We start from the raw sequence: 25,790 nt of genomic DNA, 5'->3' as shown, positions 1-25,790 counted from the left end.
CCGGGAGGGGCCGGGACCGGCCGCCGCCGCCGCTGCCTCCCGCCCCCCCGCCCCGCCCGCAGGGGCCGGCGGGGATCCCCGGGTGGCGGGGCCCGGGGTGCTGCCCCAGCGTGGTCCCCGCAGCCTGCTGACCGGGAGAGGGGAGAATCTGTCCGAGAATCCCGGGGGGTGGCGGTGGCAGTGCCGCTGGCGGGGAGCCCGATCCCCCTGGCTGCTGGCGGTGGAGCTGCCAGTGCGTGGCACCATGCAGCGGGCATCTTTAGAAGGATTTCTGGAAAACAAGCAGAAACCCAGCTTCCTTCAGCAAGATGATGAGGGGAAAACTTGTAGGGAACACAGAGTGCCTCTTGACCGAATTAAGCTTCATAGGGATCAGATTATACCCGTCATTCAGTACAGTTCAGCTTCCGCTAACACAGTTAAGCCATCCTGAGAAATAAATTGATGTACCCATTTCTCTAAAAGGCTCCGCAGTCGCGGCCCGGTGCAATGCCAGCAGGAGGGAAAGATACCTGCAACTGGAGCTTTCCCAGCGCTGGACCCTGTGCTAATTGCTTTCCGTTGCAGCCTTCATATTGCACAAAAGGAAGGAAAGGCTTTGCCATACAGGGCTCCCGTTCCGTAACTGTGATCGAGCTGCCAGCAGCGCTAGCGTTTCCAAAGTCTTGAGGCATCCTCTTGCCCTTCCAAAGCAGGAGGCTGGCAGCTTGCCATCATCAGCCTGATCCAAATAATGCCCTCCCTAGGAAAGAGCAAGTAGACCATCAGGTGGATTTCCTGCTTAGAGGGACTGAAGCATTTTCCTTTACAATCACTGTTTCCCGTAATTGTAATTGCAATAACAGTATTTTGTTCCTATGTGCCTTTTTTTTTCTTTTTTTTTTTCTCTTCTTTTTGTTATGAAAGGTTATGAGGTCACATTTCGCAGTGGCCTGGAAAACTAGAATTTTCATGGTTCCACCCATGCGGTAAAAGAAAACAACAACATTGTTCTGGCAGCTTGTTTTCATTTAGATTCCCACTCCAAAGTGGTTTTCTTAGCTCTGTTTCATCATCATCCCTCCAAAAAAGCAAGCAACAGGGTAAATAACTAGAGTCTGGTTTTGAAGGCTAATTAAAGTACAGAATTCTCCCCCCGGAAAAAATCTTCCATGGGAATTCTCTCTCTGAAACCATAAACCTTCCCTCACACCGTAAAATGCTGGCCTTTGGTGGGGACCAGCTGCAGTGACAAGTTTTACAAGCAGATGCCTCCTCCTGCGGCACATTGAATATATTTTCCATGGCTGCTGAAGCAGTGGAATGGAGCCTTTTTTCTTGTCTCATCTAAAGTAGTTTAACTGCTCTGTGACTTCTGTTTTTTAGTAAGAATATCCTGATGCATGCACTCCAGTGTAAGTAAGAAGCCGACCAAGCCCACTGTCTCTAAATCAGAGATAAATACAGAAGAATAAAAATAGATAACAATCCTCTAGTTATGCAAAGCCATTTAAGCCATAACCACTTTTCACAACCATGAAGCAATCTTTATTAACGATGTTAGAGAACATGCTGTTTTATCTGAGCACTGAAACCCTGGGAAATCAAAAGAAAGGCAGGAATATTTAAGGAATTCCAGCAATCAGATATCTTAATCAGGAGATATTTTTTTTTCCTCAAGGCTAAATTTGGTTTGCTACTGCAACAGATAAAGGATTCTTGTAGCCCACGGGACCACTGAAATTCTTTTAGCTGAACCCTGGCATGAGTATTTATAGATAAAGCAATGATTTCTGCAGAATTTGGGGTTTGCTTCCTTCAGTCTATTCGCTTATTTTATCACAAAAATCTACCTTTGCGACACACAGAACCACATCATTTCTCCATACAGATTTTCCAGAGTCTCAGTGTGAATTATTTTCTTTTTCGGCAAATTATTTTACCTTTGGAAATCAAGAAACTGCTTAGTAGCAATGATGCATTTAAAACATTCCTGTGAAGACTCCACCTCTGAAGTGCAGCGTGGGAATGCAGTGGGTGCACTGCTGGCTCAAGGCACAATACTGTGTCATAACTGCAAATCCCTGAAGCAAGCAGAGGCGTATCTTCCTATTCCAAAATCACGATATTACAATGGGGAAAAGCAGATAAGGCCCATGTTCAGTAAAACATGTAAATGTGCTTACCCAAAGAAGACCTCACATCCCCATTTTCCTTTCTTACCCCCTCCCATTAATCTGCCCTCTCCCCACTCTTTTCACTTTTTTACTATTTAATTTGCTATTCCCAAGAATCTCTGCCACTTAGAATGACAGCATTTACAGAAGTCCATGACAGTTACTCTGTTTACATGCTACGCCATTGTCTTATCTCCATTGTGAACTCTTGGCACAGTTTTTTTTCCTTTTCCTGTTCTGGTCCCATCACAACTGGGATCTCAGCTGTGGTGGCCACCTTGCACTAACATTATAAATATGGTGAAAATAATAGGCAAATCCTACTCGGTAAAACATACCAGGTGCCAGCTCCCACACTGTGGCCTCACTGACAATTGCTTAGTGATAAAACAAAAGGCAAACTCATACCTGGGACAGACTGCCCCTTCCCCGTTGGACACCATTCCTCACGCTCGCTGGTAGATGCAACAGGCCTGCAGGCATGATGTCGGGAGCTGTAGGAGAGAAGCTCATCAAAATGGATGCATGTTGCCAGCAGGATCCCTTTGGAAATGTAAAGTTGCAGAGGGTGTGGAGGGCAGGTAAGTCAGAGAGCATCACGTTGTTAGAGTCTGGAGAAACCCAGCTGCAGGAGAACGCACCAAGAAAGCAGTCATGGAGTCTGCCACAGAAAGCTGCCGTCTCTTGTTCTATCCTCGTCACCCACATATATACCTGGGCTACCCTCGATTTCGCAGTGCCTTGTGATGAAATGGGCAAGCTTCATGCTCCCAGGGAGATAGTTCAGGGCCTCTCCTGATCCTTTCCATGTGATAAAATGTTTTGAGAATCCTTTTTAAAAATTCAAACCATGAATGAAATAGTCCTGTCCCATGCGCTGGGAAAATCTTTAAAAAATACAAAAAGTCATTATTTACTGGGTTGTCCACATGGCTTCTTCAGCCTAACACCAGTGACTTGGCTCCTTGGGGTCTATGTAAGGAAGGAAAAGACTTGACGGAATCCCTTGACGGAAGGGATTAGAAATCATACAGCACAGTATCAGCCAAAGCAGAACAGATCCCAGAAAACCTTAATCCTACTCCTGTGATTTAGTAACTGTTAGACATTTCTTTAGTGAATGTCTTATGTTGGCCACAACAGAGGGGTGGAAACAGCAGGTAAGAGGGGCAGGATATTTTTTGTTGTCTCTGTGTGTGCATCTGCGTCTCTTCATGGATCTCTGGCCCTCGCCACCCAAGATAGGAATCATGCTTGTCCTTACTTCAGACTTCAGTGCTATAATCATCTGTCACTGCTGACAGACCTGCTTACACCAGGTCTAACTGGATCCAAATCTTGCACTGCTTCCTTCAGGAGCTATGACTTGAAGGCATACAGAGACATGAAACAGCTTTACCAGAACCAAGTGTAGTTTCATCTCAACAGTGAGAATGCAATTGTAACTAGAAAAGTGTTTTACTTGACAAATACTCTGCCAGTTTCTGCCTTATCTAAAATTTTGGTAGACTTGTCCACTCAGCTCCTTCTGCCACATGACTTTTGCAGTCTGCTTTCATCTATGTATCTGTGGTGTTCTATTTACTTCCATCTCCATCACCATGTTTCTGAATCCTAGCTGTATTTTCCTCTGGAATATACAGTAGAAGAAATTTGGAGGTAAATATTACAGACTGGCATCTTGTAGTTATCAAGAATAGTGCTTTTATGAAGGTGGGGCATCCCTCTCTTTTGCATACTGTCAGGAATTTAACCCCTGGTTGCCATTTAACTCAGCCCAACTCATCAACAGAACATTAAACATATTACAGGTGACTTGCAGGTCCTTAACACTTCAAGTTTCCTGATGGCTCACCCCAAAGAGCCTCTGCTGGCTGGATGTTCCACAGCATGGGCCGAGGAGGATGGCAGAAGCAGCTTTACATGCAGTATGCTGCCAGTCTTAGAGGAGTGGCTCTTGGGAAACACCCAAGTGCATCAGTAACATACAAAGAAAGGTTTTCAGAGACTTTGCTCTTCTGGCTGCCACACGCAGCTAATAAACATACTTGTCATCAATGAATTTACACATACTAGTTTCTAGTACTGTATGCATAATAGACCAATAACCTAATTATGAGATACTGATTTCAGCTGAGAGTTGAGACATTTCTGAAAGGTTTGTAAGTGGGGAGTGATCAAATTTCACTGTACTCATGCTTCAATTTATTCTTCCCACACAGCATAAATTAATGCTGGCAGGTAAGTAGTTCACTATAGGGCAGAGCTACCCTGCGACTACGAGGTTCAACAGCAACCTCAGCAAGGTCTGTGAACATAGCTGCTGTTTGTGTAACAGCAGCCTTTGCTCTTGGCTTAGCTGCATAGGGATGCACATGAAGTAAGTGCATCAGACAGGCCAGGCTGGGATTTGCATTTAGAACACTGTTTGACTTCAAGATTTGGGACAATGACTTTTTAGGAGATGAGAGATTTGTCTGCAGCACTGGGGCTTGCTTCTGAGGAAATAAATACTTTCAACTGTTACGAAAACAGCAGCAAAAATGTTCTTCCTTCTGCAGTTTGGTCCTGCTTGACTCTCATGTTTTTGACACTCCAGCTAAATAACCAGTCCTCATGAACTGTAAGCCACACATACATACACATACCTCTACAAGCATGTCATAATTGTGATATTGATCATGTAGTACATTTTAAAAACACACATTCCTCATAATCTGAGCTATACCAAAATTAAGTGTGGTAATTCACACCCATCAGCTGCTTCTGGTTTGGTTTGCTGCTTCCCTGAATCATCAGCTGCTTCTGTATACACAGCCTCATGACTCAGAGGTGGCAAAGTGTGCCACCCGTGTAGGAGGATAGAGGGTTGCTTCAGGCCACATTTCCTTACTGTTCTTTTCACCCAGATTTCTCTCCTCACTCAACTCTGCTCTCTTCCAAACTTCACCTTAAACCAAATCAGCCCCCGTCCTCTTCTCCTGACCGCATCGACCACTGACCCACACTATGTCCCCCTTACTCAGTTGCACGTCTGGTTCTCACCACTGCCACAGAGCAATGTTAGAGCCCTTGCTGCTGAGCTAGGGCACTAGGAAGCTGGACGTGGCCAGGGAAGCATGCTAGGGGATGGGGGAAATATCTTGTGGGGTGGCTGCATAAGACAGGCTGTGACTTGCACTAAGCTGTGAAACAGAGATCTTGCTAGGAAAGGAAGGAGAGAAAGCTGCAGAGCATGCACTGGGATGTATGGGAGACTGGCAAATGGCATTGTCTGGATAACTTAAACAGCCTAAGAAATTTGCTGAGGACCTGGCTTGCAGTGCCAAACCCATCTAATCAGTAAATCTCCTATGGTCGAAGTTTTACTACCTTAAATCAAGTTAAAGCTGCATATTCCTCCAATGCAGACTGCAGCAGGCAAGAACACTATCTTTTCAAGGGCTTGATCTTATACCCTTGCGCATTAAGTCTTACTCTCCACCAGCTTTCTTCTCCAAGGACACTTCAGGTCATGGAAGGACCATGATGGGTTAGACAGCTAGAGCCCAGGGAGACTGACAGAAATTCTCCAAGCCCTCAGTATTCTATACAGCCCTGAAACAACTCCAGGACCAGCCAGGTTTTCTTGTTCTGTTGCTGATGAGTGCTGCAAACAGCCCTGGACTACCCCCTCTGCATGCCAAGGGACAAGCACGAGTGCAGGATCACCCAGCGAGGAATCGAGAGTACACAACTGAGATACGCCCATGCTGGTCACAGCAGCAGAGCAAAGGAAAAAAACCCTGGCTGTGCCAACACAGAAGAGGCTACCCATACATAATTCAGCTCGGTTTTCTTATCTGCAACAGCAGTGAAGGCAGTAAATTACCTGGCAGGGCTCCTGGTAAACCGGGCAAGCATGGGGACAGGCAAGAGGAGCATGTGGGGCACATGTCCCAAGGACACAGCAGAAAAAGCAGAGAGCACCTGGGGATAAGTTGCATGACCAAGAGATTCTTCTGGCCCTGCAGGCGCTTCCGGACACAGTCTCTTAGCTCATTGTCTGTGGCCCAAAGGGGCTTTCACCCATCCTGCTACAGAGTAGATCCCACCTGGCTCAACAAAAGGCACAGAAAACATTGGCTAAACCCAGCTGCAAGCTCAGGTCAAAGCAGGAAGCCAGGAAGAATTTCACAAAGGAGACGGACCACCACCTAAGCCACCACCCTGAATTATTTCACTCTCATTTGAAAGACAGCATCTTTCCAGAGGTAAAGACAATATAGCTGTTGCTATTCTTCCTTGAAGTGAGCATCCATCCAGCACCTGAAATGCAAAACCAGTCCAGGATTGTGTTCCCTCTTGCCTTACACACTCCCTGCACCTCATGAGTACTTACAATCAGGAAGCTAACAAAGCCTGAATCACCATAAAAATATATCTCTGATCTTGTTCTAGGGAAAGCTATAAGGAATTGGCAGGTTTCTGAAACACCTTGCTAATATGGTCAGATGAGGCATGCGGGTCAGTTACTGAACCGGCCTCACACTTTCTCATCAATATAAGACACTGGAGAGCAGAGCCTTTACTGTCCAGCCTTGAAAACATCTTGTAATAACCCTGAACATGCCAGAAATAGTAAAGAATGTCTCATTCAAACAGAACAAATGGTGATCATATACTTTTTCCTAGATTATGACTCATATGCCTCATAAAAAATTGAGGATTACAGCCTACAACTGTCAGTGGGACTTCAAGGCGCAGATCCCACAGCAGTGGATGAAACTCTGGCCCCTGATCCACACCCTCTGATTTGACAGGAGCTTTGTACATAAAGAGTGCCGAAGTGCAAAGCAAATCACAAGTCAGTTTATTCTGTAGTGCTGCCAAGTGCATGTTTCCTTCAGCATTTGCTGGCATGGGGGGAGGGGACAGAGGGAGAGACCTGTTATGTTTATTTGCCTCATTTGGGATTTAGTCTGAGTGAGTACAGTTTTAACAACCTGTAGCTAGTTTTTAGTGAACTGTACTACAGAGGGCACATGTAAAATTAGCAAACCGATGGCACACGTTTCCCTGACCTGTGTCAGGACATCGTATTTCACATGAATGTGACTCTGACATTACAAAGATGAAGGATGCTCCACTGGAATATGCTAGGAGAGACTCTGGGGAAGCATAGCCAAGATGTTGCTACATCCATGCTCGGCACTCCACACCATTCTTTTGAAGTCAAAGACAAACTTTCTACATACTCCCAAGGGACAAGGTGACTCAGTACTTTTGAAAATCCCACTGCAATGCTGCAGGAGTCTTGTTTTTTTCTTTTGTTAGCCTATGATCAATTTCTTATTGATCTGAAAGAATTCAAGAGTAGATTCTGGAGCTTAAAATGTATGCTGCTGCATTAAAACGTAGATGCTCACTAATTCTACATATTTTATTGAGGAAAAGTGGAGACCTTGCATACTAAGTAAGTGATTTTTACAGTCTCTGTTAACTGCAGTTGACTGTGCCTGCACAGTTGAGCAAGACCACAGACTTAAAACCAGTGTCTGATTTATTTTGAACCAGTCTTATGTCACAGACTGGTATCTCCCCTTGTTCCTGAAATAAACATAGGTATTGAGGGCTGCAATTGGATGATTCTGCTAGCCCGCATTACATTATTATTTATTCAGGTGATCAGCTAACTAATTAAAATTCTGAAATGTAGGTATCTTCTAGCAGGCAGTATCAGCGGAGCGAGCGCAGCACAGCTGAGCTCTCTGGAGTCTTCCCACACACAAATCCTGCAGTCTCAGTCCTTAAGTGCCCCATACTTACTGGCACAGATGAGGAAAGAGACCAAAATGGCTCACATCGGGAGCCTCTTCCTGATTCCCAATGTCTACCGCACTTAAATGCACACTTGGTAGGCCCAGAAGTAAGGTCAGAATGCATCATTCTTACTCCCTAGCCTTACTCCCGACTAGTCAGTGGCAGCTGTTCGTAAACAAATGCTTTATATGTCAGCCTTGATACAAATAGCTTGTGTCTACCAGCTTATACAAAGAGGCTGTGTGTGTGACAGCCCTCAGCTCCTGTCCCAGGGCAGAGCAACACTAGCTAAAGGCACGACAGGCACTGGCTTCCCGGGAAATATGCCAGACAGTGGAGGTTTTAACTGACTGGTGCAGGAGAAGGATGGAGGAAACGATATTCAAGGAGCCCAGACTGGGAAGTTAAAGAAACAAGGGGGCCTAATCCTGGCAGGAAGCCTATGGCATCTCCTTTCTTTAGATCTGTGCACATGCACGATCTGGACAAACCGTTCCCTTCAGTGGATGTAGTCCATCTCCGAGCCCCACCTGAGGAGATGCAGAGACATGCTGCAGAAGGTCAGTGGCTCAGAATCGCTGCCCCTCAGTCTGCCTGCTGAATGCAAAGCTTTGGCACTACGACGTGATGAGCATCTGTGTTTAGTGGGATTTTATTCGGGTACAGTAAACAAAGTTCACTAACTGTCTGGTTGGGCAGGTCACCAGCCTCCCTCTGGGAGTACAACTGCTCACAGCTGTTGAGGGCAATTCTACCTTCAACTATTTGCACCATTTTTTCAACACAAAAGTGACAACACTGAGAAAAAAACATTGCTGGGGAAAGGGAGGGTGAACGCTGCCTGAGAACGACCCAGCACCCTTTTGCTATTTCTAGGCCTGTGCACCTTGCAGAATCTAGCTCATCTGTCCCTGTTCCTTGTCAGACACTGTGCACCAGCCCCAGCACAATGTTGCACTTCGTTGTGCCTGTCAGCCTCAATTTTGAGTATTTAATATCTTGTGGCCAAAAGCAGTGCTGGTCCCTGGGATGGGAAGCATTAAGCTAGACCTTCAGTGCAGTCTGCAATACCTTGTATAGGTTAGCTGTATCCCTTGACACCACAGTAAGGGCAAAGCAGGGAATACTTTGGGGAAGGAAAAAAAAATTACACACCTGCTTGGTTCTAGCTTGTGATCTGGGTCTCAGGATGGAGTTACTCATGTCTTGCCTTTTCCTCCTACATGACTGGGTGGGAAAGGACTTCATGCTTTCTCCTGTCATCAGACCAAAGCAGCACATGACTAAGTGACCAACAACATCCTCCTCCAAACATTCTTAACTCAGGAAAGAGGAACTTGTGGGAACAGTTTCAGAATAGGGCATGCAGATTTGGTATCAGTAAATCTGTATTTCAAGGTGCATGAAAGATTCCTGTGGCTGCCTCATTTATATCCCTGGCTTCTTACTTCTGGGAGGAGAAATATATAACATCAATGAAGATACCCCCCTGCCACTCTGTGATACCAGACCTGTTATCAAACCTGTTTGGGTTGTGATGATAAACACTCTACAACCACAGCTTATAGACCATTTGGGAGAATCCTTTCGCAAGAGAGTTGTAAAGAGTCCCCATATGGTAAGCAGCCAGGAAACAGAAAAAAAGGCAAATTCAGGGAATTGAGAGCTTCATTTTGAATTTGCCCATGTGATTTATGCAACGACCTAATCACTTTCAGCTTTCAGGAAAGCATCATCTAAACAAAGGGAGCATGAACACCCATATTCAGAAATTCTGCAAGGGTTTGGCCTAAGTCATCTGCTGAAGATTAGGAGTATCTTGTCCTCCTGAGAATGAAATACTTGCACTCAGTGATACATGAAGAAATGTGAAAGAATAGACAGCCAGGCTGGGCGTGAGAAAAGTGGTTGTCAAAATAAAGCAAGCTCACTTAGGGGCCTCTGTGACTTAGTGCTGTTTTACTCCTCTACAGGTCATTGGCTCATGTGATACTTCATTTCGATAAACTTCAGACACAGGTCAGCAAAATGTTTACTCAGAAATGCAGATTATTATGCCTGGCACTGAATCCAAAGGAATATTTAAGGTGGTGTAATAGCCATATTTCTATGAGCCTGGTGATGACACCAGTGACATGGCGCTAAAGCCCCCTTCAAGTGTGACAAAAAGCTTCATTTCACAGTAAATAAACATCACAGCTAGGCTAAGAGAATACATGTGGGATGATCCAGCTGAAAGAAGACATTTGCCTGTAAAGCTTGCCGCTGTAAGAAAGAGTGCAAAATGATACCACACTGTACACCAACTCCCTGCTGAGTGTCCTCTCAGAAGGTGTTCTTTCCACGAGGTACAAACGCGGTTCTGGTACTTTCTCAGAATCAACTGTTTTCTGTCTCCAGCTTAGAAGATTATACCTGCCAGCTACAAACACAGATGTCCTTTTTTTTTTTTTTTTAATCACAAAACTCAAGCCTGTGTCTGTTTTTTCAGTGCTCTTTAGACTTTGGACTTTGATAACTTCTGTGTTAAAAGTTATATGAAAATAAGTGTTTGGCTGTCTTTTTTCTATAAGCCTGACAACATACAGAATCTCCATGGAAGCCAAAGCATAATGTCTCTAGGATGTTAGACAGCCACAAGAGTCTACCAGCATGAATTTGCTGGAACATTTTATTTATGACTCTGTTTCTAAAGGCTACTGGGTACTACACTGGGTACCACAACTTCAGTGAACCTGAGATGAGCTTGAGACACTTACCATTTCACAGAAATTAGCCAAATATATTATACTGTGTTTTATGCTTTGGGGTCTCTGCTGCTCCCCATCACTGGCAAAATAACATACTATAATAGAATGGTGTCTTCTTATTGTTTTAGTCTATTCCTGTATGGTTGACCCTGCCACTCTGTTGCACATAGAACTTCCACTGAAGAACAAAGACATTTTTGGAGCATATCTCATTATGTCTCTAAAGAGCATAGAGATTAAAATACTGTGCACACAGAAATACTTAATTGAGCAAGATCTACAGATCTGCAACTTTAACCTCTTTCTACTGGGCTCCAAGGAGAGATTTTCACTGGTTTCTTTTCCTCTGCCTTGCAGTGTCTTGTATTTTCTCCCTCCTCCTTCAAATCCTTAGAAGGTATTTGATTCTCACCTGGGAGGAGGTAAAAAGCATCAGGCACCAATCATGAAATAGCATATGAAGTGTAACTGTACCAGCTAGGGAAAAGGAGAATGGAGAAAAACAAAACAGAGAGCATGACTTGTGGAGACAGTGACTGACAAACTTTTTCAAGCTGGCAAATAATGGCTCGTGGAAAACAATTCTACAAGGGAAAGAGATTTAGGGAAAGCTGTCATTCCTTGATATTACTGGCACAGTACTCAAGTTCAGAGAAAGCACAGGAAATGCAGTAAGATACTGGCCTGGGCAAGCAATAAGTTCTACCTCAAACCCAAGAAGGAATTCCAAATCAGATTACTATGGGTAAGTAGGAAAGAATGGCATTAGACCTGTTAGATATTTTGAGTCAGCTAAGTGAGGATGAAATGCATTATAATAAGGAAATATAGTAGACCAAAGTCAGAATGACAAGCTGTTTCCTTCAAAATCCTTGAAAAACTGGTGTATTTCCAAAGATTCTACTCAATTTGCAGATGACCCCCAGTTAGAAAACACCACAAAGATGTTAAAGGACTTCAAATGGATTCAAAGTGATCCAAACATATTGGACAAAACCTGGAAAATAAGGGAGTGTGAAAACAGGGCCAAATAACTTCTCCCAAGCAGAACTTCTCAGCTGAAATTTCTGAATGAGGAACAAATGGCTAGGTAGGAGTTCAGCAAGGGAAAGATACAGGGATTTTGGTACATTGTAAATGTCAGCAACATCCTGGTTGTGCAAAAACCCGAAGCATCCTATCACGAAAACAAAGACAAACATGAGAATAACCCTCTCTACTTCTCAGCCTGGGTAAGACCACCTCTGGGGGTGATGTCTGTGTCCAGGTTTGGTTGCTGTTCTTTAAGAAGGATATAAACAAATTCCAAGGAAAACAGGGAGAGCTACAGGAATGATAATACACCTATGATCAATGTGCCAAGATGGAGCAAACTGAGTTTCTAATACAGCTAAGAGATAACTGAAAACATACATGAGAAGCTCCAACTAAGTACAAGGGTGATAAAAAAAACCTGGAAATACTTTGCTTCCCATGTTTCTTTGGGACAGAGTAAGTGAGTTCAGGGGGAGTGGACAGATTTAGATTAAAAACTAGCAATGATTTTGTAACAGAAAGGACAGTTAAACAGTGAAATACATCATCCTGAAGGCTCTGGTTTATCCCTCTTTCAGGATTAGCTTACATACCCATTGGCAAGTTGATGTCTTACAGCAGAAGGGTAAAACAGACCAGCACTTCTTGATTGTTAAGATAAAAAGATTTTTTGAAAAGAATCCATGGACCTCTTGTATTTTACAATTATTTTGGTGGCTATGAGGAATAAAGCCCTTAAGATATATCTAAGCTTTACTGTCTTACAACATTTGGATTTTGCTAATAGCAATATAAACATTCACATTTGTAACTGGCAGTAGTTGGGACCCTGTGCCTGTTGACAGGCAGAAACATATCTGCCATCCATGTGGGTGTTGGGGGAGAGCAGGTTAAAAAAAAAACATTCATGGATGACGTCCAGGCCACCAGCAGCCTACAGGTGCCCTGGACTCCTGACATCCCTTTCAGCCTATTGCCTTTGATTCTTTGGACACAAGGAAAGGCTCTGATGGCACCTGGCTTTCCTTCACCATGACTGTAAGCCCTACAGGCACACATTCACTGATAGCTGATTCACTATGAGAAATAGCTTTTCCCTCCTCTTCACTGGCTGCCTTCCAGATTTGAGTGGCTGATAATGTAAAGTAGGTCTGGATCTGGGGTACCCTCATTACTAACCACTCTGAAGGGCAGTTCTGAGGAGGCACTCCCACAAGGTCTAATCTGCCTGCTTCTCTTCTCTCCCTACATTCCTCAGTGTCTTAGTGCAGAAAGCAACTTCTTGGTCAGCAATCTAGGACAGAAGGTATGGGAAACATTGCTTTTCAAAGGCTAGGAGAAATTGAGAGGAACCACGTCTTCGCTGTCTGGAAACGAAGGGCTTTTACTGTCAGACATGCTCCTCGTGCCACCTGCAGGCTACTGTGAAATGGTGCACAGAAAAGAGCATCCAGTGTTCATAGTCGACGATACTCGCAACTAATATGGAAAAAAGATGGTACAGAAAGACAGTCAGGGTTACAGTTTCTTCCCGGAGTGTGAGGTCCAAAGCATATGATTACTTTGCCCTTCCCCTTTTTCTACCTGGGTGGGTGGGGACCCAACGCAGAAAGTGTCAAGCCAAGAAAATCTCCATGGCAGCAGAGTCTTGAATTTTAGATTTTAACCTGGCTTCTAGGCAAAGCTACTTTAGATTGAGCTTTGTGAGCTATGGTTAAGATATCTATGAGATGATGTTGCTTTTCCCATCTCCTTTTAGCTCTATCTTTGGGCACATTTTCTCACTGGGGACAGAAGAAATGAACAAAATACCTTCCGTAGTTGTTTCCGCAGCTCCATCTGTGTATCCCCTACTTGCCTTCCTTCACTCTAACGCGCTTCCTCTTTCACTGCAGAGGTATATTCCCAAGCAAATCTGACCATTTCCACTTAAACTGCCTACGCTTTTTGGCTGTAAAGAAAAAACAAATCACTAGCAAATGGCTGGGTTAGAAAACTTAACAAGAATAGTAGGCAGGACATAAGTCTTCTGTATAATATTCTTCACACTGAAAGAATCAGCATGATTATACCTTACAGCCACTGCAAGTGGTAACTACCAAAGCACACCTATGCAGCACTAGTACTTGGCATCTGCTCTATCAGTAGGAAATATGAATAAGGGAGTTACTATTCTATACTTTTAGGAATCGTGCCAGCCTGAAGTTGTTAAGGGTAGATATGCTGCTTGGTACCTTGACCCTAAAACATGGAAAGAGCAAAATGTGGGTGAACCTATAACAGATCTGAGAGAAACAGACAATGGTGTTCACAGTTTTATGACACCACCTGTTAAGAAGGTACTGTGAGCACTGTGTACCACTGACACGGAGCCCAGTGGAGTTAATGACTGCAGAGCATGTAGGTTATGGGAATGTGCCTGTGTACATTCCCACTTGCTGCGAGAATAAGAGGCATAATATCTCTTACTATTCACCTGACTGGTGACAATGACTGCTTGGGTTTTCACTCTGTGGCAGTGAGAATCCATGGTGTAAGGCTTGGCACTGAGAAAACACTAACAGCTCCTATTATCAGAAAGCTGCTACCTGCTTCCAACCTCACCTGTGACCTGTTGTCCTTCCCCTCGTCAACAGAGTTTCATAAAAGCACCACTGGGTTTTTTACATATGCTGCCCTTATGCTCAGGAAGAGCTCTCTGCAAACCCCTATAAAGCTTCCCCTGCCAAACTCATTCTTGAGTTGTCTGTGGAATTTCCAGAGGCTCCGACAGTATTGCCACAGGGAATACCAGGGCTCCTTAATTTGTATTTCTTCTGTACTTGTTCATGTTTCCATTTTGTTCTATTATAAAAGTAAAACTGGAAGAAGCACTGTGCACACACAAGGCTTGTTTAAGATCAGTACTCTCCACCATTCTTAATACAGCAGCTGTGGATCAGACACTGGCCAGGCTTAAAAGCGCTCCCTAAATAGCATCTCCTAGTGCCACCGCCAGAGCCAGAACAGTGGGATAAATTCACCACGGGTCTGGTTCATCACGGCATTTCTCACTCGCTTTTAAGCCACAGCTGAGATTCCCTGTCACCACACTAGATGGCACAGCTTACAGGATAAAATTCAGAAAGTTCATTTGAGACTGCATGTGGGCCAGGACTTCCAAGCAACAGCTATGGCTGTAGAGTTGTCTAATACAACAATGTAATAGTAAATATCTGCCCTACTGTTTTCGTTTTGAAATACAAAAAGGTGGCAGGTTTGAAGGTCCTGAACTTAGGCCAGTCAGCTGGCTAGTAATTCTGCAGTCACATGGAGCTTTTCAAAATATGGTCCAGCAACTTTACTGAATAAACAATGGTGCAATGAAGCCTCAGTATTCACAGAACACTAACTTCCATAGTAATGCCACAGCAGAAATGACTGCATGAACAAACTAAAATCTTGAATTAATTAGAAACAGAACTGTGTCCTGAGATTTTAAGAAACTATCTCCTTGCCCCTTTATTGCACTGTTGCTTTGTTTCCAATTAAAGCTTTAAAAAAATGCAAAATACATTTTGGAGCACTTCTGTTAATCTGCTTTGGAAATTCCCTTAGGAGGCAGAGGTCTCTGTGTTCTATGGGATGTGAGCATTTCAAGAATTCCTAGAGAGGAAGGGCTACCAAAACCCAGGGGTAAGTCACCATCTGCAATGATCTGTGCGTTTGCTTCAGAACAGGAACCACAGTCCTCAGCATGCTGTGAGCTCTTGGGCTGTGACTCTTCTCACTTCTCTTCTGTCCAGCATCCTTCCTTCTAACACTCAATAAGTGATCAGTGACTCAGGAATTTCAGCCTTAGTATTTGCCAAGAACCTGGTTTTAAAAAAAAGGAAACAGAAAATAAATTATAGACAACCTAAGAGGAGTTCCAAAGCACAGTTTCGCTGCTACCTGGACAGGGTATCATTGTTACAGCCATGACTGAAGCACCTAAACCTAGTTATATCCAGCATAAATGCACATTACTTCTGAAAGGGAAAGGTCTGCCTTTCCTCTAGCCACCGGTTCTTGTTTTCTGTTGGCACAAGTATTTGTCTGGATGAAAAGAAACATTTTCTAAATTTCCTGTGTTAATTTTCAGCTGGATCAATTACCTAATCTGACCCACTTCAATGGGCACATAAAAGCAAAGACCTGCACAAAACAGGAGGACAGGAGAGCTGAAGGGTCAGATAACTCTTTTCTGCAACAGTGTGGACTTACGCTGGACTAAAGTGCAATTCAGCCAGGAGGTTTGCAAATTATGAAGCCTTTTCAGGTCCTGTCACCCACTGCAGCCACTGCAAACAAGCAATCATTGATAAAGCGGAATGCCTTGCTCACAAAAACCTCCCTCACTTCTGAACTGTGGCTGTTCCACAGCAGATTACAAGGATGGCCCTGGTCTAGGAGACCACAGCACTCAAAGTACGTTCGCATCAGCGGATGCTTGGATGCTGATGGCACCTGGAAGCAACTGAGCAAAAATTGCACATGCCCTCTGGGGACTACGCAGGACTTGTGTGGGAATCCAGGATCTGGGTTACAGAACTGCCCTTCCCTGCCTGGCTGGGCAGCAAGCTGGTCTCTGGTGGCACCTAGGTCCTCTGCCTTTGCGACTGCCTCTTTCTGTCATCATTCAAATTCATTTCTAGTAACAGCAGTTACTCTCTGAGCACTCAAAGCAATATGTGTGCTTCACTTTAGTTTCTTCCGTAGATACTGGCTAAAAAAAAAGAAGTCTGGCAACAGAAGAGACTTGTATGAGCATGGAAGATGAATAGAAGCAGAGGAGACCTTTGCTCTTTTCTTGCTCATTAAAGCAGCACACTGCCTTTCATCACATGCATTTTTCTGTCTTCAAAATAAACTGCTCCTTAAGTATTTCTTTAGTAGTCACTTCTAAGCTGTGTTAGTTTAGTGTCTCTTCCTTCCTAAGCTGTTTCATCAAATATATTGAAGAAAAGAAATACTGAGGTAAGCAGCTCCAAAGGCTACCTCTTCATCTGTGCTGAGGGCTGGCAGAAGGATGCTTTTTTAGTTAATGATACAATAATAAATGATTTTTGTCTGCTCTGTTTCAGGGAGACGACTAGGAATTTTAAATTGCAGTACACCACATAGTACCTAAAGAACAGTAGTATGTAGGTGCCCTAACTGATCATCCCAACTGAGCAAGGTGGTGTACAAATACAGACCATGGGACTGTCTCCATTTTAAAGGCTAGGAAAAAGGAATGTAAGTGAACTGTGAAAATGTCACCTACTGTGCAGAGTTTCAGTAGTTAGCACAACTCATTACAGTCAAGTGTGTGTTTTAAGTAGCAAGGCTAAGATGCACCTTGGAGTGGTGAAAAGTAAAAGAGAGTGCAGCCAAAACCACATTCACTGAGAAAGTGCCCAGGCAGGTCCTAGCTTCTCAGCTCTTTTTTTTCATTGTATCATCGAGTAGATTGCTTAGCACATGCCTGAACACGTCCCACACATCAAAGTACCAAAATAGATACTTTTTACTTAAGCACAAGCTCAGCACTTCGTTGGAGGAGGGCTTCAGAGAAAGAAAGCAAAAATATTTAGATCATTAATACTGTGTATTTGCACAGGCCTCCATATTCTGTATCAGCCAAGGAACTTCACCACAAAGCCGTCACACTTGTGCTTCTATAAATTCCAATGACATTTACTGTCCTGTTAAGCTGAGGTAGCACTGCTCTAAATGACACTGAAAGATTAAGAAGTTCACACACTGGAAATAGATTTATTGGGACATCTACTTAGCCATTCTCTTTTCTAATGAGATAGCAGATGGAATCTCATCAGCGGGCTTTAGAAATCAAGTAATGACAATGCCTTTGTTCAGATAAAGGGAATGGATTTTAAAAAGGCAGCAGTCAAAAGTGAATGGAACTGCCTCCCCTAACGCCTTCTCTCTTGTTAATCTTTGGTATTAATAGTCTACACTGATAAACATTTTCATAGTTTATCACTTCAAAATTAACAATTCAAAACAGAGAGTCTTGAGTTGTGTTTAGTAGATTTCTTGGGTTCCTAGTAAGATTTATCTGTTTTGAAATAAAATTTTACATCATCACTTCAAGAGGAAAACTAGGTAGGTAAAATGAAGGTAAATTAAAAAAAACCCATCAAATATCCTCTGCACTAATGGACTCTGAAGTGCTGGTAGGCCAAAAAAGCATCCTGAGCATAATATGGAAGACAGGAGAGCAGGACAAAGTTAAGAAATCCAGTTGTAGTCATTTGAGTATGGTGCAGAAGTTCCAAATTAGTTGTTAATTCACTTCTCAGGGATACCAGAGAAAGCCTGCATTTTCACGAGCTCAAACATCGAAAGCACAGGCGGATCAGACACCCTCCGTGCACCCTGTTAGAGCACACAGACCTAAGGCCACGGTACTGCTAGGGCTAAACTCCACAAGGTTCCGCAGCTGACAGCTCCAGTGCTTGCTTCCATACAAAACCGGGACAAACCTCAGGCACGCGGCCCCCGACCCTCGCGTGCAGCCCCCGCCGCTTGCGCGTTACCCGTGCTGTACGACACTGGCAGCACGGCTCCCCTGAGCAGAGTGCCGGGCTACGGGGCCAAAATGTGGGAAGATACGGGGCGGGGGGAAGGGAGAGATGGTAGAAAAGGGAGGGGGGGGAGAAAGCAAGCTTTCCAACTTTTGCCCCCCTGACTTCCGACTTTCTCCCTTCTGAACCGCCTTTCCCCTGCCTCCTGCCGCCCCCGCCCTCCCGGCGCCGAGGGCAGCCCCTCCCGCCGCGGGGCGGCTCCTCCCCGGGGCCCAGCCCGGCTATAAGCGGCGCCGGGGGCGGCCACCCCGCCGTCCGCGCTCGGCCATGGCCCGGGACCGCGGCCCGCCCGTGCTGCAGCCGCCCGCCGCCGCGTCGCGCCCCACCGCCCTGCCCGCCGAGGGCCGCGCCTGGGGCTGGCTGGGAGCGGGGCTCTGGCCGGCGCTGCTGGTGGGGCTGCTGGCCGCCCTCGTCGCCTGGTTCTGGTACGGCGGCCGCGACGGGCGAGGCGAGGAGGGCGGCCGGGCGGCGGCCGGCGAGGGGCCCCGGGGGGCGAGGAGCCAGGCGGCGGCCGCAGGTACCGGGGCGGGGGCGCTGCTCGGGGCCGGCCGGGGGCTCGCGGCTGCGGGGCTGGGCCGGGCTGCGCCGCTCGACCCCCGCCTGGTTAACGCGGTGCCGTTCGCAGGGGAACCGCCGGGGAGCGGGGAGCCGGAGCTGCGGGGCGCCGAGGCTGCTGCCCTGGCCTTGCCGCGGGGGCCAGGAGAGGATCCAGCGGCTGTAGCCGGGAAGGAGCATAACCACGTCCGCACCAGCGAGCCTCTGGAGGTGGAGCGGCAGCTCCCGAAGCGGGGTGCCACCGACCCCAGGGAGCACCCGCCGGCTGGCACCCACGGCGGCCCGGCAGGCGAGCAGAGAGCCCAGGTGGGACCCGCAAGTGACGGATGGTGCACGAACTCAGCCGGAGCCTCTGATGATGTTTGTAAGGATGGGAGTGAGGAGCGGCCGGGTCAGCCAGCTGAGAGCAGGGACCTGGACCAGGAAGAGTGGGAAGTTGTTTCCGAGCACCTGGCCTGGGGGGAGGCTGGCAAGAACAGCAGCGTGGAAGACTCTGACAGCAAGGAATGGGATCAAGGAGACTGCCCCGATGGGGACTTGAAAGCCAAGAGAGTTGCAGCCGTGCCCCCCATGTTCCAAAATATCCACGTGACTTTCCGTGTACACTACTTCACACACTCTGATGCTCAGCTGATTGGTGTTACTGGTGACCATGAGTGTCTGGGCCAGTGGCACAGCTACGTTCCCCTCAAGTATGACAAGGATGGCTTCTGGTCTGAATCCATTAGTTTGCCAGTAGACACCAAAGTAGAGTGGAAATTTATCTTGGTGGAGAATGGGAAGGTCCGACGTTGGGAAGAATGTGGTAACAGGACCCTAGTGACTGAACATGAAGATCAAATGGTTCATCAGTGGTGGGGATACCATTAATGGGGGTTTGGAAGCTGCTTATCTAATGGCAAACCTGCATAGACTAATTACAGAGCCCCTAAACTTCAACCCTCCTTCAGTAGCAAGCCTCAAGTGCAGAGCTCTGTAAAACCCCCTATCAAACCTGGTAAAAATGCGAGCATCAGATCTCTGCCCTACTCTTTAGGAAATCATTTGGCAACCTGAAAAATCAACTTCAAACACATTCTGAAGATGTGCAAGGTAGGCTACGAAGGCATGAGCAGCATTCCAAGCAGCTGCCTGTCCAGGTAAATCTGGACCCTGGACTTGAGTTTGTGTTGCTTTGAGTGGGGCTGTGGGATGCATCTTTGTACTGACTGCTTAGGGCTTTTGAAGCATACTAGGAAGTGTGGTTACCTACACTGTAATAGTAACTTAAGTGTTTTAACTTATGTAATGTATTAAGCAACAATAAACATTTTCAGACCGACAGTCTGTTACAACTTGACCAGTGAACTGACTCATTTTAATAACTTTGATAGCAGTGAGTTACTTGACCTGAAATCTTAGTGCTAAAGAATTCCTGAAAAGTAGCTGGCACTCTTGGGAGTAACAAAGGTTTAACCCCAAAGGACTTAATTCTCTACTCCCTACTTTGCAGGAAGCACCTCTGCTCCAATGAAGGCTTGGCAGGTAAGTCCCTTTTAGTCAGATCATCCTGCTGAGAGTAAAGGTCAGAAAGGACTGTCTGGGCTTAATGAATTACTTTGTCAGGGTGGGAGCAAGCTTTTTTTTTAAAAAAAACACACACAAAAAAACCAAAACAAAAAAAAAAACCCAAACAGCAACTGGACTGCTGTGATGGCTAGGGAGTAAGATTCTTTCTGAAAGAATTAGGTGGCATAGTCTGCCTACCTAGTAACAATACCCCACAGTATTGTTAGCAACTACTTGGCTTAAACTCTTATGTTGTTTGGTTTTGGGGTTTGTTTTTTTTCCTGAAGACTAGGCTTTTCAACACCAATTTTAAGTTGTGGCCTTCTATTATGCCAGATAAAGTAGAATACTTCCAGCTTCAACCAGTTGATATATTTTTATATGACAGAAGCAGAAAGCTGCTCTGCTTGCCTGCTGTTTGTATTTCTGGTTACAAAGACCTGATGACACTTCAAGTTCCTCTTTCCATAATGAGGAGCCTGGCTCTAGCTTGCAAATATCACCTCCCTAGAGTGAATTTAGTCTGAAAAGCAGTTTTGTAGGAATTCTGGAAGTGCATAAATTACCACTTTGGTCTGGAACATTCACTTCAAAAGTGCGTTGCTGATCTAATTGCTTGTGTGAATTCCTTCCTGCTTTGCATGCTGCAGCAGTCTGAGTATGTGAAATAGAATGGATTTTGGTGATAGACTGGAAGATGAGTTTCAGAGGCTTACTTCCTGCATGTAATGGTTAATGGACATCCAGCTGGGGGGACAATATTAGAGCTGTTACGAAGAACCAGTGTCTGAAATGTTGTTATGGGGACTTCAGATCAGCTGCTTCATGAAACAAATCCTTGGGTGTGGGCTGGCATAGCCACAAAATAGCTAAAGAAAATTTTGTAGGGGTGTTGAAGGGAGAGTGAGGAGTGAGAGAGACTAAGGCATATAAACAACTGCATCGACAAGTTGGAGCTTTCTCTTTCTCATGTAAAACAAGCCAGCCCAGCTGTTGCTACATGACAAAGCAAATTGTTCTATGGGTCAGTTATTCTGTAGATGCTAGCTTTGTTTTCTGGTTGTCTTGAGCAACCTGAAGATTCAGTTGAACACATTTCATTTCCTTCAAGACACCTTTTACAAAAAGAGAACAAGGTAGCAAATGTGGGTGGGAGCTAAACTCAAGACTGACTGTTAGCTTTTTGTTAACTGTGCTTCCAGGCTGAAAAGCACCCCTGTAACTACTTCTGTATGAGAAGTACTGCAGCTCTGGAAGGAATGTGGTATCATTTCTGGCAACTGACTCAAAAGGGAGGACAGAGCTAACAATTCAGCCTGTGATTGATGCTGCTTCAGTGGTCTTTCAACAGGTGCATGTACACACACTAGTCCTCAACTGTCTCAACAGGAAACTCATAGGGTACTTGAGTTACTTACTACATAAACTCAAAAGGAAAACAGGATATAGTTAGCATGCCCTGGGTTAAAAAATGAGTATTAACATGAAGCTCTTTTCATTTTAGGGGCTACTGCTTTACTGTAACAGGTATTTCTACTGTTTAATTATGACTGTGCTCACTGTGTATAAACAGAAAGCTCTTAAGTTCTGACCTTGTGCACCACAACTGAGTACACAAAACCTTTGTGTGGGTTTCGGTCAGTAACTTACAGCTTTAACTGAATGGGTGAAATTGTGCTGGAACTAATGGCTTGGTACCTTAACTGCATTTCTGGCACTTAGCTTTTCTGTCAATAAATGTAAGTGAACAATATACCTAATATACAAGGGTACAGTTGAAATAGAAGTTGATCTTCAGAAATCACTGAAGTCAAAGCTAAACGTTATTTCAAGACGTTTACAATTCTTTTTCCCATTGATGCAGGCTCTTCAAAGAACAAGCTACTGTCAACTTAAAAATCACTTGTCCAACAGCCACTGCCATTTGAGAGTATTTATATGCACTGGAGGCTTGTCTGAGAAGATTAACTGTGGTATTAGATTAAGAGATTTACTAGCAAGCCACTTAACCTACACTAGAATAGATTCTCTAATGGAATGATGAACATGTTTCAAACAGACTAGCCCTGAAAAGTCTCTCAAATTAAGAATTTTTTTTTCATTAAACACCCTGTACTTTGATCCCACAGATAATGCATATAGTTCTCATGATTGCATCATCTTGCTGGACGATCAAGCAAGGTTTATGCTAAGACCTGCATTGCACTTTTGCTGTAACCTCTTAAATTACAATGCCATTCACATCACTGCTAGCCTATGCTAAGTAAATTAAATGTTACTTGCATGGTGAAAGAACACACTAATCTGCTTGTCCAATCTAGAGTATTTTCTCCAAGTTTACAGAGGTGATTTCTCATTATTGAACAATCTATTCACTCAAGCATGAAGGCAGATTTAAACAAAGTTGCCTTCCTGCATAAAAATGATTATGCTAGAATGGGCTGGTATCTACTACTGTGTCCTGGCTGTGAGACCAGTGACGTGACATGTGAGAAACAAATGCTTGCTGACATTCCTATGTGGCTGTAACACCCTAGCAGCCAGCAGCTCAGGATATCTAAAAGCAAATAATAAACACTCTCACTCACAGCATGGCAAAGCCAGAAAGACTGCAACCAACAATCTACCTTTTAAGTTCACCTGCTCATACTGCTGACAATGAACTTCTGACAAATTAGACCTTTTATTACTTTTAGGTGAAATGCAATCTACTCCTATTTGTGAAGTAGTTGGTACAAATGCTAAACGCTGTACCTGGATGGTAAACTGAGCAGACAGCCTGAGGCTGGAATGGGTGCTGGGCATACATCAGTTCAAAGTCACATACAAAAAATTGCATTACAACTTGTTTACTTCCTATTCACTCTACAGGTGTCTTTGCAAAAACTGTGCCCATCCCACATCTTCTTTGGGAAATAAACTTACTGTTTGGAGTGTCTCCACGTGATCCATTAAAAAATATTAGATTCGTATTAGGTTTTTGCTCCAGGGGGGCTGGTTGCCATCTGTGGTGTCCTGCTGTGGTCAAGATTTGCCTAACAGTCCTCCTGTGTTATCCACCTGTATGATATGGAATAATAAAGTGCTATTTGTGCTGCACAGTCCAGGACATATACAGCTGCTCTAGGGCCCACAAGTCTATGACCCTTTTTTCAGCTCCCCAGGCCAATTCTTTGCCTTCTGCTGGTGGCACGGAGGAAGCCCAGATCTGTTTCCAACTCCACTGAGTTCCAGCGCAAGGATGTCAATGCTGCCTTTCTGCTTGGCAGATCTGCCTTCTCTCTGGCTACCTGTACCTCTCCACCTGCTCCCTTCTATTCTCACAGAGCTGCAGTCTGAAACTCTTTTTGGCTTGGTTCCTTGCACACAGCTGAGGTCTGTTCTCATTGCACTTTTGCAGCCTGCTGGGCTACAGGGTGAATACGTGCTCTCATTCTCTACAGCCCACCCTTTCCTACAAAAACTTTGGTAGATCCCTCGAATAAGTATAACAAGTCCAAACTGTGACACACAAGCCATCTAAAATGATACTTTCATTTTCAATACAACCAAAAGGGGAGATGCCTTTATTAACACTTTCACTAAGCTTGCAACACTGTTGCAAAAAATTGCAGAATCAGTGGAAAAAAATTATTAGGAAATACAGAAAATTACCTGAATTAAATCAAAATATGTTGACAAACAGAGGACAGCTTAGGAACAGCTCACTATTCTCTCCTTCCCACACAAGAAGACCTCCAGAGATTTGACCTGCTCTTAATTTAGCTTTGTAGCTTTAAAGACAACAAAACCAAGCTTGTACCTGCATGGCTTGTGCTCATGAAGCTACTTTTGCCGAGTGGTGGTTACGTATCATTTGGTTTAGGCAAAATCACAGGGTAAGCCCCTTGAATTCAAGCATGGCATTCCATGCTGCCACAAATCCAAGGCAATAATTGTTTTTCGGAAAGCAGATGAGGAAAAACACAAATGCTTGCCCCTTGTTTTGTCAGTACTGTTTGCAGCAAGGACGCCCCTGCTACCAGCCCAGCAGTGACCAACTTCTCAGACAGGCTTGCTAAACTCTGAAGGGACAGAACTATTAATCTGCTCTTCATGAAGAGTCCCCAGACAAAAATCAAATGGCAAATTCTGGAAAAGTACTCAATTTGGGATGAGTTCTTCCTCCCCTGTCTTTCTTTCAAAACCTTGTTTCCTGAGATATTGTCAAACACTAATGAGGCTTTAAATATCAATCTGATACTTCAGTGACTCTGTTCATCTTATTATTTTGGAATTGGTTTTAGCATTGGATAGTCTTTTAATTCTTTTAAGTGCAGTAAGTCATTTTCCCACTGCTGCAAAATCCTCAAATGTCAAAAGACATAGGAGGTTTTAAAATAAATTACTGTATGTGCCAGGTGTGCTCAATATACCTTCCTGTTTATTACCAGATCTTAAACTAGGAACAGCCTTTGAAAACATTATTCTTAGGCATTCATATTAAGAGAAGGTTGTCTGTGCTGGTGACTCAAGTGAAGAGCATTTTGGAGACCAGCTGAAAATAGTATGTCCAGCTATTTTAGCAAATTTAATATGGGTGGTGGAGCCTGATATTTAAGACCAGTTAAGTAAGTCTATAACTAGACTGTTATAAGGAAAAAAGTCAGTATAGATTCAAAATGCATTTTTTGCTGCCTAAACGTCATCTATTTTAGTTTTTATAGAGGGATATGGATTGAAGAAGGACAAAAAGTCCCAAACTAGGAACACACACCCCCTCAACTGTAAGTCAAAATATGAGGGCTGTGCTTACAAAGCTAATCCCAAGGCAGACTGTGGACTTTCCATTTTTACTATGAAACGAGCCAAATAACCCAACAAACAGTGAAAATTACATTACAAATACCACTTGATTAGTCTATTCTGCTTAAAGGAATCACGGTAAAGGATAAAATCTGTGCAGTCTTGCGGTTCTAGGTGTGAGGTTCAATACTTTATCTTAACATTAACAGGAGGTATAGGCAAGTTTCCTGCTTTTATTGGAAACACTTGGCAGTTCTGGGACATCTAAATCAATCAGAATTTATTGAAGGAATCACATGAATATGGAGGGAGGGGAAAGCCAATTTATTTTAGAAGGGGAAAAAACCCAAAGAACCATTTCAAAACTAACTTTATAAAAACCAGGACCTGAAATGGTGTGCAAGATCCAGAAGACATGGAAGAAAACCAGGAACTTGAAGCAGTAAGCAATGCCCTGTGGCCAAGTGCTCCTCACAGCACACACCTACTGAAAACGTGTGCCAGCGAAAAAGTCTATTTAGGATGTATTTCTACTCCTCTGTACTCCA

The 25,790-nt window shown here is 44.4% G+C and overlaps 1 protein-coding gene across 1 annotated transcript; it reads left to right on the top strand.

The window, feature by feature from the left end:
- The first annotated feature begins 17,336 nt into the window (after positions 1-17,336).
- STBD1 (starch binding domain 1) lies at positions 17,337-20,248 on the top strand. The gene is made up of 2 exons (XM_080409379.1): positions 17,337-18,871; positions 18,980-20,248. The coding sequence occupies exons 1-2, from the start codon at positions 18,622-18,624 to the stop codon at positions 19,777-19,779; spliced, it is 1,050 nt and encodes a 349-aa protein (XP_080265505.1). The 5' UTR covers positions 17,337-18,621; the 3' UTR covers positions 19,780-20,248.
- Positions 20,249-25,790: the final 5,542 nt, after the last annotated feature.

This window comes from Falco punctatus, assembly GCF_963210335.1.
Source record: "Falco punctatus genome assembly, chromosome: 1".
NCBI classification, from domain to species: domain Eukaryota; kingdom Metazoa; phylum Chordata; class Aves; order Falconiformes; family Falconidae; genus Falco; species Falco punctatus.
This window is presented reverse-complemented; position numbering and strand designations above follow the sequence as displayed.